Source organism: Cydia pomonella, chromosome 2, assembly GCF_033807575.1.
Source record: "Cydia pomonella isolate Wapato2018A chromosome 2, ilCydPomo1, whole genome shotgun sequence".
Lineage (NCBI taxonomy): Eukaryota > Metazoa > Arthropoda > Insecta > Lepidoptera > Tortricidae > Cydia > Cydia pomonella.
Window position 1 is genome coordinate 36228286 of NC_084704.1, and position 17333 is coordinate 36245618.

General features: G+C 40.5%; 2 protein-coding genes across 2 annotated transcripts; both read right to left on the minus strand.

The window, feature by feature from the left end:
- Positions 1 to 1183: 1183 nt before the first annotated feature.
- Positions 1184 to 1582, minus strand: LOC133515529 (uncharacterized). Its single transcript, XM_061848076.1, has one exon. It carries the CDS (start codon positions 1580 to 1582, stop codon positions 1184 to 1186), a length of 399 nt encoding a protein of 132 aa, XP_061704060.1.
- An 8998-nt stretch (positions 1583 to 10580) lies between these two features.
- LOC133515530 (uncharacterized protein K02A2.6-like) lies at positions 10581 to 14420 on the minus strand. Its single transcript, XM_061848077.1, has one exon. It carries the CDS (start codon positions 14418 to 14420, stop codon positions 10581 to 10583), a length of 3840 nt encoding a protein of 1279 aa, XP_061704061.1.
- Positions 14421 to 17333: the final 2913 nt, after the last annotated feature.

Genomic DNA, 17333 nt, shown 5'->3' on the forward strand with positions numbered 1-17333 from the left:
GCGCATCCCAGGCTCCCCGAGTGATGGCATGTCTGGACAACATTAGTATTCGAATGGTTCACAGGTTTATTAAAATCCCTGTTCCCCACAAATTCAAAGTACCAAATAAAATACCACCAGTCTCTTGCCCCGTCAGACATAGCCGGGGAAGAATTAGCAGGTGAGGGCGCCGTAACGATAAAACTTAGGAAGGATCGCCAATTTAGATATTAACAAGTAAATACCAAGTAAAAATACTACCGACCTCCAGCCTTGCCAGACATACCGGGAGAAAAATTAGCAGGTGAGGGCGCCGTAATGAGGAAACTCAGGAAGGATCGCCAATTTAGATATTCAAATTGTGTTCACTTCATTTTGTGGCTGTGAAGCTAACTCATATTTTTAAGCCGGATGATATATTTCAGCGGCATTTTAAGTTATTGTATTTTATAACGCTTAAATTGACTGCATAAATAGATACTTTATATTAACAGAACCCCTAGCGTAAATTTATTCGATAGCGTGACGTGACGTACGCGTTTGCGTTAAGTCTCATTTTGTATGGGATTTAGAAACAGCGCGGGCCGTCTTGGAAACTTGTTGGAAACTCAAAATCCCATACAAAATGAGACTTATACGCAAATGCGTACGTCACGTTTCGCTATCGAATAAATGTACACTAGGGGTACAGAATTGATGTTTGCAGGTATTAATCGTAGTGCTCATATTATTTTCAGTTTTCTGTATAACTTTAAATACATTTTTCTTGCCCTTGAGTGTTATTTTAGGATAATAAAAACTGTTGCATCTCATAAAATAAATAAATAAAATAAAAGGCTTTTATTTCAGGCAGTCAGTACCCATAGTGCATACAAAATTATTATTACTAAATTAAAAACTAAACTAAACTAAATTGACACTGTAAAGGGGTGCCACTCACGTTAAAATTAAGTATAAAATTAAAATTGCACATGATAATTGCAGTCATTTTTTGTTCTGATCCATGTGAACAGAAAGCGCTTAAACAGCGGACTCCTTATATCGTCAGAGACTGCCTCAAGTATTTTGTTGTCGGAACGACGCAGTCTCCTCCAGAACGAGGCAACGCGGGATCTAGTTACCGCGAAAAAGTCGGGGACCCCCGCGTCCGAGAACATGCTCCACGCGCTGCATAAGAGCCCGGAACGCGTCATTGTACTGAACTCTAATTCTGATTGCCTTCTGCGTGAACGTTATCCACAACTGGGAGGTGTACATGCCTAAGCAGTACGCCTTGAGTGGTTTTTACATCCTTGCTGCACTTAGAAAACCGTCGAGCGAGCATGTTGCCTCTGACGGCGAGAGCCCTCCGCTCGCGCTCAATATCATCGTCGTCCCGCAGCCATTCCGTCAACAAATGTCCTAAATACTTGAACTGCTTAACAACGTTGATTTTGGACCCATTTAAATACACCGCAGGTACGCTGTCCGGCCCAGAACCCGACGCGAATACCATCATCTCGGTCTTGGAAACACTATATTTCAGTCCATGTGCATTACTATAATGCTCACAGACCGAAAGAAGCCTCCTCAATCCCTTGATTGGGGGGCTGAGCAGCACCATATCGTCCGCATAACTAAGGTTATTGACGCCAACATTTCCTACATGACAGCCGACATTGGTGCTCCTCAGCTCCTCAATCAGGCCATTCACGTACAGGTTAAACAGGTCCGGAGAGGTAACCCCCCCCCCCCTCCCCCCTTGACGAACCCCTCGCCCTATCTCACTGCGACTGCGTATGTGCATCAAAAATAGTGAAGATTGTACAAGTTTTCATTTAACTTGCAATGTTTGTATGTATGGATGTAAGGGTCAAATCTTACGAGCTAAATTAGGCTCACTTCCCATTATTCGATTGAGCTGAAAATTTACATACTTATGTAAGTGACACTGCTGAAAATGCAATTTTATGGTACCATCGAACTGATCTGGTGATGGACACAGGAGGTGGCCATAGGAATTCTGTGATAAAAAATAACACAATCTCATCTGTGTTTGGGTTTGTTACTCTTAGAATCGTTACGATGAGTATTAGTTTAAAAAGAGTACAGTTATGGATAAAAGCTTGTATAAAAAATGAATATTACAAAAAACTTATTTAAATGTCTATATTTAATTCATTCTTCCTTGTTTCCTTGTTTAAAACCATGGCCATCATATTGTAGGGTCATCATCATCATCATCATCATATCAGCCTTTTATCGCCCACTGCTGAGCATAGGCCTCTCTTCTAGTACGCCACTTATCCCGGTCCCGAGCCAGTCTCATCCAGAAGTGACCCGCAGTCTTCCGAATGTCGTCCACCCAATTGTAGGGTAGATTACAATAACTTAAGGTTTCTTCGGCTATTCAATTCCGATTGCCATAGCATGCAATAGGTACTTAATCTATACGACCGTTAACTTTTGATACTGTACAGTTCGTAAACTTCATTCGATGCACACGGCCCGTTTTATCGCAGTTTTCGAAGGTTTCGCGAGTTGCTCTGTGACAAAAACTTAGATTGCTCGCGAAAGTTGTCTGATTGAGGCAAAAGGGGCAATTAAGTCTTGAAGTGATCCCTAGACATGAAAGCATTCATTCGCATAAATGTTATCGTTTTATAACTAAACTAGCCTCTGGCCCTGCCTGCGAAATCGTTCACGTAGACCGATCATGTTTTAATATTTTTCAGGCTTAAGTATTTGCAATTTACAATAAATCATAGAGTAGAGTAGTACAAGAAGTCGAGAGCTCTACGACATATAATATTTATCTCCAATGGTTTAAGCTTCGCGGTATCTGTTAGTATAGGGAGCGTGCATGAACTGTAGGAGGCAGCACAGGAGCCGTCAGATTTATGGCGCGAAGCGTAAATGTGATGTTTATTGTTCCGATGTAGCCCACAAGATGGCAGAACCTACTATGCACAAGAAAACACTTGACGTGTAAATATGTCTGTTTGTGGTTCCGATTCAGACCACAAGATGGCAGACCCTCCAACGCGCACGGTCCCTATATGTTTAATGGATTGTTTCCTATGTACAGAGATAACTACGAACCACTGGGCCTATTTAAACGCAGCTCATTTTGTTCACAAATAGGAGAGAGATGCATCGCGTGGGATTGTCATAACACTTTATGCATTAAAAATTGTAAATCATAAAAATCTTTAGACAGAATTATTCCTGAGCTTAACTGGGTTTTTGTCATAAATGAGTTATGTCATAATTTTTATAAGTAGTCATAAATTTAATTCGCATAAAATTTTAGGTTAGGTTCGTTAGGTATGCACAAAAAATGACAACTGCTATGTATGTCATCAAATATTATGGCTAAAAATGTATGACACAATATAATATGACTTTTCATTTGCATGCGCAATGATGATTATGACACAAGTTGTTATGCGTATCAAAGATATGACTTAAACTTTTATGCAACCCAATATGGACCCAAACCGTATGGGTCGAGCCGTATGCTTGTCTGCCACCGTCGTGGTATAAAAAAACCTAAATGGCTCAACCATTAAAGTCCGTGAATGTGCCTATTGCGGTTTATTAGTATTAGGTGATACTAGGATTTATCTTCAGTCCCAATAACAACCGCCCTTTCCTCAAAGCAGACGCTATTTTATCGCCCTTCGCAAAACATCCGATACACCATTACGCGCCGTGAGCGCAATTAATCGACAAGCGAACGAGCGAAACGAGCGATTGACCGAGCGACTCGCGGCCTGGCGACTATTTATCCGCGCTTACGGGACAACCGCACGATCTGGTACCGGTTTTAATGTGAGCGGGACCATTATTTTGGTACAATTTCAACAGTTTCAATGCATCGTAGGTAAATGTGTTCTAGGTAGCTATCAGCTCTATCGGTATCCAAACAGGCGATTAAATAGCGTATTTATTAGAGATGAAACGAATATTCGGCCATTATGCGGTATTCCGCCTATTCGGCCACAATTTCACTATTCGGTCGGATACCGAATAGTGGCATTGTATTCGGCCGAATACCGAATAGTATGTCAACATGTAGATAATAGTAAACGAGGGGTAAAAAACTAGTGCGAAAATTAGCATATTACGTTACTGTGTCAAATATTTAAAGGGCATGTAATCCTGTGTATATGTACTGTAAAACGTTGTACGATATATGTGCGAATAGGTAATTCGCAACTCGTGTCGATTTAAAACACTCCCTTCGGTCGTGTTTTAATTTATCGCCACTCGTTTCGAATTTCCTATTTTTCGCACTTGTATCGTAATGTACTATTTAATTTACACACACGACGAAAATGTCCGCAATTCAATACGCACCGCGTGCAGAATAAGGGGAATTTATATCAAAGACTGCCTACAGCGAAAACAAGTTGCAACTTGCCAGCGCACGCACGCGCGCTTTCGAATTTACTTAATTTTAGGTAAAACTTCTAGCCGAATATTCGGCTATTCGGCCGGTGGCTCCGCCGAATATTCGGTATTTGGTACTCTCCTAGTATTTATCACTCGTGCTTCTTAAATTATTTAGACCTAGGATCTTTCCACGGGAACAGCGAAATTATCGTATCTAAAAACATTGACCTCATGAATACTTGAATGCCTGCTTATGAATTAACACCGGTAACGCCCTTGTAACAAAAAAGATAATGAAGTACCTATTCAATCTTACTCCATTATTATCGTTGCAAAAAAATCGTTTCAAGCTTTGACCTCTGGGACGGTATGCCTACGAGTTTAGGATAAACGGCCGTTCGTGTTACTATTCCCATTTATGTCCAGAAGGGCTCAAATTAAGTTTCCTTAAAGGGTTTTTTAATACATCATAGCTCTCATATCATCAGGGTGCCTCTTAGCCAAGATGCCCATCGTTTGCGCTACGAAAACGAAACACTATCTGTCTCTCTATGTTCTAATCTATCGCACTAATATGTTGTCGTTATCGCAGCGCAAATGATTGGCAGCATGACTAGGCCCTTACGGCCCGATTCTAAGAATGAAATACGATAACGATAAGTTCTGGTTTAGATAAGTTCTTGTTTAGATATCGTTTGTATGTCGTATAATTGACAGAAGCAACTCGATTCGGGTAACCAAGGTCACTTTGACGTTAGAAATATCGTGGATAGATCTTATTGTGATCACCAGGGATTGGAACCGGTTTTTTGCAAAAACATCGAAATAACCATATATTTCGGTTTATTTTATACTCTAAATGTAGGACTCAGTTGTGTTTTCAGATAACGACTTCGTATTATTAGATTGCCTAATTAGAAATGAAGTAATTAACGAAGAACGAAAAAATACCGTTTTCGTTCCCATACAAAAAATACCGGTTTCCGATCCCTGGTGATCACAGCGGAATCGAAATAAACGTCAATTTTGACATGTCGTTTAGTTATCGATCTTTTAAAGATATTAAACGTGTCTTAATCATACTTCAACCGGGCCGTTAGACAACGCTGTATAATGTATGATCTTCACCCAAATCGCTTGGTCACACAACAATTATCAAAACAGCAAAGGCTCGTTTGCATCCATTGTCGGAAAAAAATTAAAGTCCGACGCTAAACTCTCGGAATCACCACAGACTAAAAAGGCGACACGAACATTAGCAAATATCACACCTTACCCGAAAATCGCACGAATACAACAATCATCAAAACAGCGACAGCTCGTTTGCGTCCATTGTCGGCCGAAACTCCGAAGTCCGGCGGCTAAACTCTCGCAATTACCACAGAGAAAAAAGGCGAGCGACAAGCTGCCCGGTTCACGAGCTATCTTGTCTACAATCACGGCCAGTATAACTTGATCCTCCCAAAAGTCAGTAATTAAAAACCAAATTGCCTAGTAAAAAATCGTGGTCATAACAAAATATTTACCTATGGTGCAAATAATTAAAAAGAGATCTTACAATATTACTTTGTAGCAAGTAGGGTTGCCATCAGTCCGGGTTTCCCCGGATTTGTCCTAGTTTAGAGGGCACCCGGGGAGCGTCCGGGGGGGCTTCATTTGTAGTCCGGGTTTAAAAATTTAAAGTATTAGGCCGCCCGCTACAAACGCACAACCTGTTTAAAACAACCTGTTGACATGTCCGAGTTCTGGACTCTAAAATCCGGGGTTTTCTCGCGTCTTTTATTTATTTCAAAGGGAAACAAACAGCATATCATTACACATACAGTTTAACAAATTAAATTAATACAACAGCCAACAGTCATGTCCGGTTTTCCAAATTTGAGAGATGGCATTGGCAACCCTAGTTGCAAGTGTATTTCTGGCAACGTTTTAATGCTTACATTAGATAAGTGTCGACGCTGCGACATTTTACATATATTTTTATGACGTGTCACATTAATTGCGTCGCCACGACGCGGCGCAACGCAACCAGTGAGGCCCCTCTCATATGCGACATGACGAAGGAGGCCGAGAGAAAGTTATACAGATCAAATAGAGGAAAAAATAGGTAGATGTTACAACATCTTCTTCTTCTTCGTACAGACAGACAAAGAATTTAATTTCCGTATCATTTCGTATCTTGTCACGATGACAATCAATATGAAAGTCGCTAAGGACCTCATACTATTGTCACACATAGTACTTACTATATGTCGTACTGTCAAGGAATTTAATTTCAGTACCATATCGTGACAAGTTACAGTGAGGTGAAGGAGCTTGCATTAAAAAGAACAAACTGGAGGGAACTACAAACTACAATGTAAGACGGTTTTTACAGTTCAAGGAACCAAAGGTTAGTTGTCAAGCGGACCCCAGGCTCCTATGAGCCGTGGCAAAATGCCGGGACAATGCGAGGAAGAAGGTAGGGACAGTTCAAGGAAAAAACTGGACGATCATAATGGAGTTGTTGTACGAGAATCGCGGTGGCAAAGCTTAGTGAACAGCAGCAAAGTTTGGACGGACGCCACACGCCGATGTGACGATGTAGCAGAGACGTGGGTGCTAAGTGTGCAACGTTTTGGAGGTTTGTTTTTAGAACTCGTATACGATGGGAGTTGATGAAGGCGTTTTTTAAGCTGACACCGTCTGCAGTTTGTAAGTATACACAGAAAAAAAAGTTTTTATTAATTAAAATTATTATTTTAATGATCAATTAAAAAAAACCCTGCGCCATATTAAAAAAAAAACATTAAATGACAAAAATACCTTACGTCATTTTGGAAAACAGCTGATAATTTTCAAACCACTGGATCGATTTCTATCAAACATAGCTAAGAAGTACCGCAAGGAAACTCGCTTTCGCGTATAAAAAAACCGCATTGAAATCGGTCTATCCGTTGGATAGCTACGATGCCACAGACAGACAGACATTGGCGTCAAACATATAACACCCCTCTTTTTGCGTCGGGGGTTGAAAAGGGCCTCAAACGCAGACGACATTGAGAAATTGTATTGCACAGTATTCAAACATATATTTATGTACACATATACGACTTATTCTATTATGGTAAAATGTAAAAATGGTATAAATATTATTAACGTCAAGTGTACACAATTATGACATTACATTTAAGAGTCGGCAAAGTGTTTCCTTTGTTATTTACTCATACTCGTAAAGCAACAAGATGTCTAAAATTGCTTAGACAATCTTCAAAGATCTCGTAAGTTAAGCAAGACACACGCCGCACTATACAGACCCGGAATTAGGCCCACCAATCACGTGCCCCCTCGCCAGATACGTTTTAATTAACTGAGAATAAGCAGCCATTTATATAATTAATTTCAGCATCTTTTACAATGAAATGAGACGGTATTTTTGGTAGAAAAGGGGTAATTTTTATTTTAATGTTTACTTATGCCTGGACTACGATATCATGCGGGTTTATCTACGTGAAAAAAAGTAAAAAAATATGATATTTATGCTGATTTCTCGTAAGATTATATAATGTATCTAAACTAGAATACATTATGTTCTCTTAGTGTCAATGTGTTCACGTACTTTTACGATAAGTTTTTGGGGAATCCATCTTGTTCAAATTAACAAGGAGTAAAAGCCAGTACAATATAGTATTTTTTTACACTTTAATACTAATTTATTAATTTAACTCCATAATATTTAAATTACAATTTAAAAACTAAGCACAAACATTATTACACTGTGTCAAAACTTACAATCTAATTAGTATATAGTATTTATTTACTTAAATTTTTGGACGGTATGAAACAAACTTTCACGTAAGTATATTTAAAAACTGTTTTTTTTTATATGACTCCTTTAGCATTTAATCCAGTGGTGGGCGAAGTACGGCCCGTGGGCCAGCTCCGGCCCGCGAAAGGGTTTTATCCGGCCCGACGAAGGTCGTTCGAAATAATTTGTATATGGCCCCTGAAATAATAAAAATATATTATTGCTGCAATTTTGGCCCTCCTCTGAAATTTAATAAAGTTTCTGGCCCCCCATGGAAAAAGTTTGCCCACCACTGATTTAATCGCACATACCTCAACGAACAAACCAACACATCTCATGCACCCGAAGGCACCGACCAACTTTCATTAAATAAACTCATTAAAAATATTTATAACCCGACTCAGCCCTTGTATTTTTATGGGTACGAGGTAATTACGCTGGGATGCTTTATTTAATTATAATGAATTTTACTTAACCCTCTATGCCTCGGAATTCCAGGAAAAAAAAATATACTTAAGATTTTTTTCTCATCTCAGTTCATGGTCACCCCATTACACTTGACAGGAAACTTTTATAGATACCAAATACATAGATACCGAGATATTCATTGTATTACAGATGTTCATAATACTTCTTACATGTTCTTACTTCTTCGAGAAAACAAACACAAAAAACCGTTCCGTAAAAACCGTACTTTTTAGTATTTGTTGTTATAGCGGCAACAGAAATACATCATCTATTGAAATTTCAACTTTCTAGCCATCACGGTTCATGAGATACAGCTTGGTGACAGACACACAGCAGACGGATGGACGGACAGCGGAGTCTTACTAATAGGGTCCCGTTTTACCCTTTGGGTACGGAAACCTAAAAAAATAACAAAGATCCCGATGAAACTGAGATATGTTGAAGTTAATTAAAAATACTTGTTATAATACTCATACGAAAGTATTCTATAATGATTACAAATAGTAATACTGGAAGTCACGGGCGTCGACTTCCCTCTGGTACAGGGAAATTGTCTTCACTATATAATTCCCGAGAGTGAGTTACTATGTTGATGCACTCGTAACTCGCTCGAGACTCGTTTCCATTGCATTTTAGATGGTAAATAAAACGTTTTAATAGCTGCGCTAATTTTATAGCACGCTGCTTTGCACAATATTGCTTATAATAGCTTCCGTGCGAGACTGTCGGTGTAGAAGCATAGGTACATAAAAACTTTCAACTCCATTTTTAGGATTCCGTACACAAACAGTAAAACGGTCCTATAGAAGAGTAATAGGGTCCTATTACTAAGACTCCGCTGTCCGTCTGTCACCAGGCTCTGTATCTCATGAATCGTGATAGACAGTTGAAATTTTCACAGATGGTATATTTCTGTTACCGTTATAGCAACAAACACTAAAAAAGTACGGAACCCTCGGTGTGCGAGTCCGACTCACACTTGTCCGGTTTTTTACATTCTTAGAGCTTTTTCACATTACCCGATCCGATATCAGATGACCTTCGGAGAAAAAGATTTCAATGGTCAAAATATTCGAAGGTCATCTGAAATCATATCGGACAATGTGAAAACGCTCTTAGGGATAAATTTCAAAGTTGAATTAAAAGTTCTGTCTTTGCTTAGTCAATGCGAATATCTTTATCTCATAATAGTTAGTCCTATTACGAGATAAATGTGTTATGTGTTTGTGTGTGAGATTAATTTTGTAGGTAAGCAGTCATGTGATTGAAATTAAATCCCTCCCAGCGTCACGCTACCATTATACTGTTTTCAACCGTTCATCCAACAGTGGTTAAGGCATAAGTTTCGCATAAGTACAAAAACTTGCGTAAGTTTTTTATGCACTTGTTTTAATTCAATAAAAATACTTATTTATCATGTGTGTACCAATAAAACACGACACAGCAGAGAACGCAAATCAGCTGCACAGCTAAACTGTGAAGTGAACCTTCAAGAAAACAGCGCACCTAATACCACCCACCCATCTTAAAGGCCGGCAACGCACTTGCAAATCTTAGAACCCCTCTGGTGTTGCAAGTGTCCATGGGTAACGGTAATTGGTTACCATTAGTTGATTCGTCTGCTCAGTGGCGGCGCAAGACCAAAATTTTATGTGGGCAAGGTACATTTCCAGGCCCTCTGGTGGCGCAAGGAATAACGAACATTTTTATGTTGTGTCCGAGGTATACTTATTTGAGGCGCGAGGCCCCTCGAACAGCGAGGCCTAGACGGTGGTCCACGTCACTGTTCGTTTGCCTTATAAAAGATACAACGCCATTGAGGTCAGAAGCAAAACTCCTTTATTTCCAAACTACCTTCAGCTGTCATTACAATTCAATCCTGCAAGTACCCATCTAAATACATAACATACCTTTCCACCATAATCAACAAGTCTAAATCAACACTATTAATTACAAAATCATTATACAATTAATAATCATTAGGAATTCCTATGATGTCGGGCCATAACTCTGGCGGTGGTATTTCAATAGGAGGATCTTCTTCTGTTGTCGACTGAGATCCAAATTCAAGCGGTTGTTGGTCCCCAGTAGGAGCTTCCACCGGCTGTCTCAATGCTCGAGCTATGATTTGATCAGCATGACGACGATGCAGCTCTCCATCTTCCGTTCTTACCACATAAGTACTGGGTCCCTCTATTGCCTCAATCTCGCCTTTTGCCCACTTAGTTCCTGGCGTGTACATTCGCACGAGCACAGGTTGATGCAGATGGAATGCACGCACGCACGGCCGCTGCGCTGCCTGTTCTAGCTGTTGTTCGGCACGGCTCGGTGTGCTCTCCGGGTGCAAACTTGATATGGCTGTTCTATATTTGCGTCCATTAAGCATTTCCGCTGGTGTTTTATTGGTAGAGCTGTTAGGGACGGTACGCAAAGCGTATAAAGCTTTCGCCAGTTTTTCACTCCAAGGCATGTTTGTGGCAGCCATTTTCTTCAATTTATTTTTAAATGTCTGCACAGCCCTTTCTATTTGGCCATTGGTCGCTGGGTGGTAGGGTGGAGTAAATATGTGCCTGATATGGTTCCTCCTCAAAAATGAATTGAAATCTTCGGACGTAAATGTCCTGCCGTTGTCGGACACCAAGACATCCGGCAAACCTTGTGAGGCAAAGATGCGTCTCAAAATTGTAATTATAGTATCCGAGCTCATAGATGCAACAATTTCTGCCTCTATCCACTTGCTGTAAGAATCGATTAATAGCAAGAAGGTTTTTCCCTGGAAGGGACCAGCAAAATCGATATGGACTCGACTCCAAGGTTTGTCCGGCATTATCCATTTTTGCGGATCTTTAGGTGGGTTGTTTCTCACAGACTGGCAGTCCTCGCACTCAGCCACCACCTTCTCGATATCCTTGTCCATGCCAGCCCACCAAAGGTACCCTCTAGCGTATGCTTTGGTCTGTACAATCCCGGCATGTGGAGCATGTAGCAATTTAAGTACCTTTTTGTGGAGCGAAGTAGGTATGACGACTCTGTTACACCACAATAAACAATCTTTATTGTGTGAAAGAGCATCTCTGCGGATCCAATATGGTTGCATTTCAGGATCTGTATTGGAGCGCGGCCACCCATGGAGTACGTTAAATAGCACCTTCTGTAGCATCTGATCTTTCTTGGTTTCTTCAGCAATTGCTTTTACATCCAGGTTCCATCCCAGTGGTTGGTCTTCTAGCAAAAGTACCTCGCCTAGACAGTCTACATTTGGGTTCACAGAAGACGTCTCCGGTTCTGTCCAGCTGCTTAAAGCGTCCGCATTGCCAATCAACTTGCCTGGCCGATATTTGATAGAATAACTGTATCCGTTAAGTTTTAGCGACCACCGTAACATTCTAGGCGATATTTGGTCAGGAATTGGTTTCTCCGGGTTGAACAGACCAACTAAGGGTTTGTGGTCAGTGATGATGCAAAATTTCCGTCCGGCCAGGAATTGATGATACTTAGTTAAGCCGAACATTATCGCGAGGGCTTCTTTGTCAATTTGCCCGTAGCGTCTCTCATGTGGTTGTAATGTCCGAGACGCCATCATCACTGGACGTTCGGATCCATCTTCCATGATGTGGACCAACGCGGCTCCCAAACCATAATCTGACGAGTCGCAAACCAGTAACAAATCTTTATTTAGGTCATATCCGACTAATGTACAATCCGACGACAAAAGATTCTTAGCTTTATTAAACGCAGCTTGTTCCTTCTCACCCCAAGTCCACGGTGATTTCCCTTCCAGCAACCGGTACAATGGTTCAAGCAATGTTGCTTTGTCAGGCAAGAATTTCTCGTAGTACGTGTATAGTCCTAAAAATGCTCTTAATGTCTCTTTATTTGTGGGCGCTGGTTTACCCTGAATCTCTTCTACTTTGTCCGGTGTCGGATGAAGCCCCTCGGCGTCCAGCATATGGCCCAAAAAGGTGATACTCCGTGAAGCAAAGACGCATTTATTAACGTTTAGTCGAAAACCCAGATCTTGCAGCTTTTTCAGTACTGCGTTCAATCTCTGGTTATGCTCTTCCATATTTCTCCCTGTGACGGCCACATCGTCTAGAAGACACGCGACTCCTTCCATGTCTGCCAGGGTGGTAGACATAAGCCTCTGGAAGATGCCCGGCGCAGCGCTCACCCCGTAAGCTAAACGATTCACCTTCATTAGTCCAATGGGTGTATTTAGTGTTAGCAGCGTCGCGGTATCATCGTCCACCTTGAGCTGGGTGTACGCCTGCTTCAAGTCCAATTTGCTAAATATGCTTCCCCCGCTAAGCTTCACGAATGCCTCTGTCGATGTAGGGAGCGGGTATGAGTCAGCATCTATTGATGCGTTAACCGTAGAACGATAGTCTCCACAGATACGCAAAGATCCATTATCTTTCTTAACAATTCTTAAGGGAGTTGCCCACTTTGAATATTTGATTGGTGTTAATACACCGTCCTTAATCATCTGACGCAGCTCATCCTCCACTTGCTGTTTTAGTGGGAATGGTACAGGTCTCGCTTTCATGAATCGTGGCGCGGTCCCGGGTCGCACATGCAGTGACACTGGTGGCCCGGTGTACTCTCCCAAACCCTCCATAAACAAATCTGGGTATTTATTCTTCCATTCAGCTACTTCCTCTTCTGACCAGCCCACGCCATCCACTTGCAGCCCCAGCTTCTTAAACCAGTTCCTACCGAGCAAGCTCGGTCCGCAGCCCGCGACCACCAACAGTTCACATTGAGCCTCCTTGTCGCCTAAAACTACTCGTACGTGTAACAACCCTAAAACTCTTAAAGGGGCACGGCTCCACGTAACTAGTTTCACATTTGTGGTATTTAATGGGGGCGGGTTGAACCACAACTTTTTAAATGTCTCCTCGGATATTATAGATCTCGAGGCTCCGGAATCTATTTCCATTAATAATTTGGTTCCATTAATATCCACATTTGCTCTAATCGGTTCACAGTAATCCTCCGCGCAGACATAAATTCCATTCATCATGTCTTCCTGGTCAGAGTTGGAGTCGCATGAACACTTGTCATCCGTCAGATGGACCTTACCTAGTTTCTTATTGCAAGCCGAAGCAATATGCCCATGTCGCTTACAATAATAACACTGAGCCTTACTGAAAGGGCACCGCTCATTCGGTTTGTGAACCCGGGCACAATGTTTGCAATTCACTATTGACTGTATTTTATCAATTTCCATCTGGTCACTTTCGTTATGTGGAGTTTGCTTAGATGTACTAGCACGCGCTTCAGGGTACAAGTCTGGGAACGTCGCCTGGTAGTTAAGACAATACTGAACGGCCCCCGTATACGTGAGGTCCTTGGTCTTCAACAATTCGCGGCGCAGGCGCTCGTCGCGCACCCCCAGTACTAGTCTATCTCTCAACTGTCGCTTAAGATCGGCAAAGTTACATTTAGCACCGAGTAAACTTATCGCGCCGATGAACTCTTGCACGCTCTCTTGTTGTAATTGTATGCGTTTATGAAACTTTCCCGCTTGTAAAATTTCATTTACTTCCGGCTCAAAAAACTGATCCAAAACACGGATAATGTCCTCAAATGAAGCACTTGTTGGCCTCTGCGGGACCAGAAGTGATGCAATGAGCGAATAAGTGTCCTTGCCACACTGGGACAGAAACAACGAGCGCGCCCGAGCCGGGTCCTGCGCTACGCCCGCCACGTCCAATGCACATAATAATTGTTCCTTATAATCACACCACTTGTCAGTTTTTGGGTTGAATTGTCCGAGAAGCACCACATTTGAAAGATTACTGTTCATTTTGCACACAAATTACATTAATTTACCATAGTCGCCAATAAAAGATACAACGCCATTGAGGTCAGAAGCAAAACTCCTTTATTTCCAAACTACCTTCAGCTGTCATTACAATTCAATCCTGCAAGTACCCATCTAAATACATAACACCTTAATATATCATAAATAAAAGTGAAATTAATTCGAGAGCATTCCCATAGTAGCCCCGGCCAGTATAATATCGTGGCTCTAAGAATCCGTGCCAAAAGACGTGAATTGCAGACCTTTCAGGTAGGGATTACTCTTGGCCACCGATCAAAGCACGCCGGTTAAAATTCTTCAATTTTAAAACGTCCAAACGTTTACCTTTTTACGCTTTTCGGTTTTCTTTGCATTTTATTCGTTGCGCATTTATATTTAATGTATTCGAGGTTACATTTAATTTATTACAGATTGTAAATGTCGCTGCCGCAAATTTGAAAAGCGCTTAAAAGGTCTCGTTTAAATTGAAAACGTAAAATGAATGACGGAGCCAATATATATAACGAGAACAAAAACATAAAGATAAAATATTCAAAGATACATAAATATATATCTAATTAAAAATTTATATTCTAATTTTATTGTCTCCGATACCCAAAGGTTGTCTGGAAGAGATCGCTCTTAAGCGACAAGACCGCCTGTTGTTACCTCTATCAAATTGTCTTTGTTTGTTTCTGTACATTTATTGTCAACTATGTGAGGTGTTCAATAAAGAGTATGTTATTGTATTGTATATATATCCATGACTGATATTTCAAGAAGAGATGAGGTTAGAGTAACTTCAGAATTATAACGCTTACCAAGGCATCTACGAAAGTAGAAAGTGCTTCTAGTTTCGTAGATATTTGCCACTCTCTAAATTACCCCACTTTCGAAGTCATCCGAAAGTACCTTAAAATAGTTTTGAAATTAGTTTGTCTTATTTGCACACAGACTAGAGACTAAAATGCTACATCACAAACAAACTACTAAGTTTCATCCCAACTATATAATTGTTATATTTGGAACCAATTTTTTGAAGATCACTTTTTTTGGTTTACCTACAAACAGTACAAACGCAACAGAAATAAGTGGCTGCGTTCCCATACTAGTAAAGTTCTGCTTCTGACCGTCCAGCATGAGTTGCGTTCTCGCGTGCGAGACCATACTTGAATTCGCGCAAGATGTATGGAGGTCGGAGTGTCTATAATACAGAACCCCTCGTGTAAATTTCATTCGATAGCGTGACGAGCTTTTACGTTTGCGTTATGTCTATTTTCTATGGGATTTTGAACAGCGCCCCAAGCCGAACGTTTTGGAAACTCAAAAATCTCATACAAAATGACACTTAACGCAAACGCGTAGGTCGCCCAAAAATACGTACATTTTTTTTGGCGTATTATTGACAATTTTAACAAACGTTTGCGTTCGAAAGTTAAAGGACAATGTTTTGAAGATTGATGAAGAATACATTTTGTTTTAGTTAAATGATTGTAATTGTATTTTTTAAGTATTTTGTGCAAAAGATGTGATACTGCGAGTGCTAGAAGTGCCGTGTCAGACAAAATATTTTTTCTACGCAGTTGTCTGTCGGATTCTGTGCGGCCGTCTAACGTCTAACGATAGATATGAACACGTTAATAGACACTGTATAGAAGAATAGGATTTTGTCTGGCATGCTCTGTAGATGTACCAACGCAAAGCGTTCCGCTTGGTCTTTAACAACGTTATTACCCTTTATCTTTCTGCATACCCAACACTTTCAATGTTGTAATGTACGTCCCGCGAGGAGCTCCGCCATAAAGCCGGTAAACCATGCGAGCGATAAAGCGGCTGTGAAGCGGCCATTAACGACCGAGCTACAATGTCGCGGCGGCAAAGGCTGACTGACAATGGAGGCCAATTCCAACCTACATTACGATATCAAAATTAAAGTATATTAAAAACAACCTTTATGAAAAAAAAAAAAAATATATGAGAGTAATATTTCTCATCGCTCGCACAAATGAGTGGAAATCACTTACGAGTACAAATATAAAAACAAAATCTACCGTAAAACGTGATGAAGGTAATGTATTGTTATTATTGGCCGGTACTGTAAATAGATAATAATAAAATAGTTATTTGTTTTACAAGGGGGCAAAGTTGTTGTTTAACCGCTCGTGCTAATATTGATACCCGAGCAAGCGAAAGATTCCAGAATTGAACCACGAGCCTCCGAGTGAAACACAACATTTTTCACCACACCAACGCGAGGAAAATACTAACTATGAAATACCAAAAAATATCAAACCAAATCAAATCCAAATTAACGTAATTAAAATTTATCATCCAAAATCATCATTTAAAAGTCAATTCTACCAGCTAACATAAGGAAACGACTCAAAATTTGCATCTGATTACTTTGCCCCACATGTGGATAAAATGCAACTTTCTCATTAGTTTTTGAGCAATCAAGAGGGCCTTTTGGTGTGGTGAAAAAACTATTATTTTACACAGAAAATAACCATAAATAATTCAGAAACTATACAACGCAAATAAAAAGCCATTGACGCACTCACTCCTAAAATCATCAACCCACGAATATAATAAAGGCTACACGGGATCTCGTTTCACTTTTTAATATCACTTCAACAGGGTAAATAGCAGTAGCGGCGCGTGGAAATTTTGGCTAGGCAACTCGGACCAAAAAAAAACACTTACCTTGACATTATGTACTTATTTTTCCGTGATAAAAGTGAAGCGTGCGCTATGTGTGTCCTTGGGCGCGACCTTTTGCAGTTAGTGCATAAACCACCTTTGCCATACTAGTCATCACTGACTTCACGTAAACAGTGTATATGGAGTATGACAAAAGCGGCTTTGAAAAAAGCCTTTTGAACAGCATTCACATCCCAGCACGTTAGTTTAAAAAAA

Bases quoted from the DNA above. Each gene is read 5' to 3' on its own strand.
- LOC133515529 (XM_061848076.1), bottom strand. From the start codon at position 1,582: ATGGTGCTGCTCAGCCCCCCAATCAAGGGATTGAGGAGGCTTCTTTCG.
- LOC133515530 (XM_061848077.1), bottom strand. From the start codon at position 14,420: ATGAACAGTAATCTTTCAAATGTGGTGCTTCTCGGACAATTCAACCCA.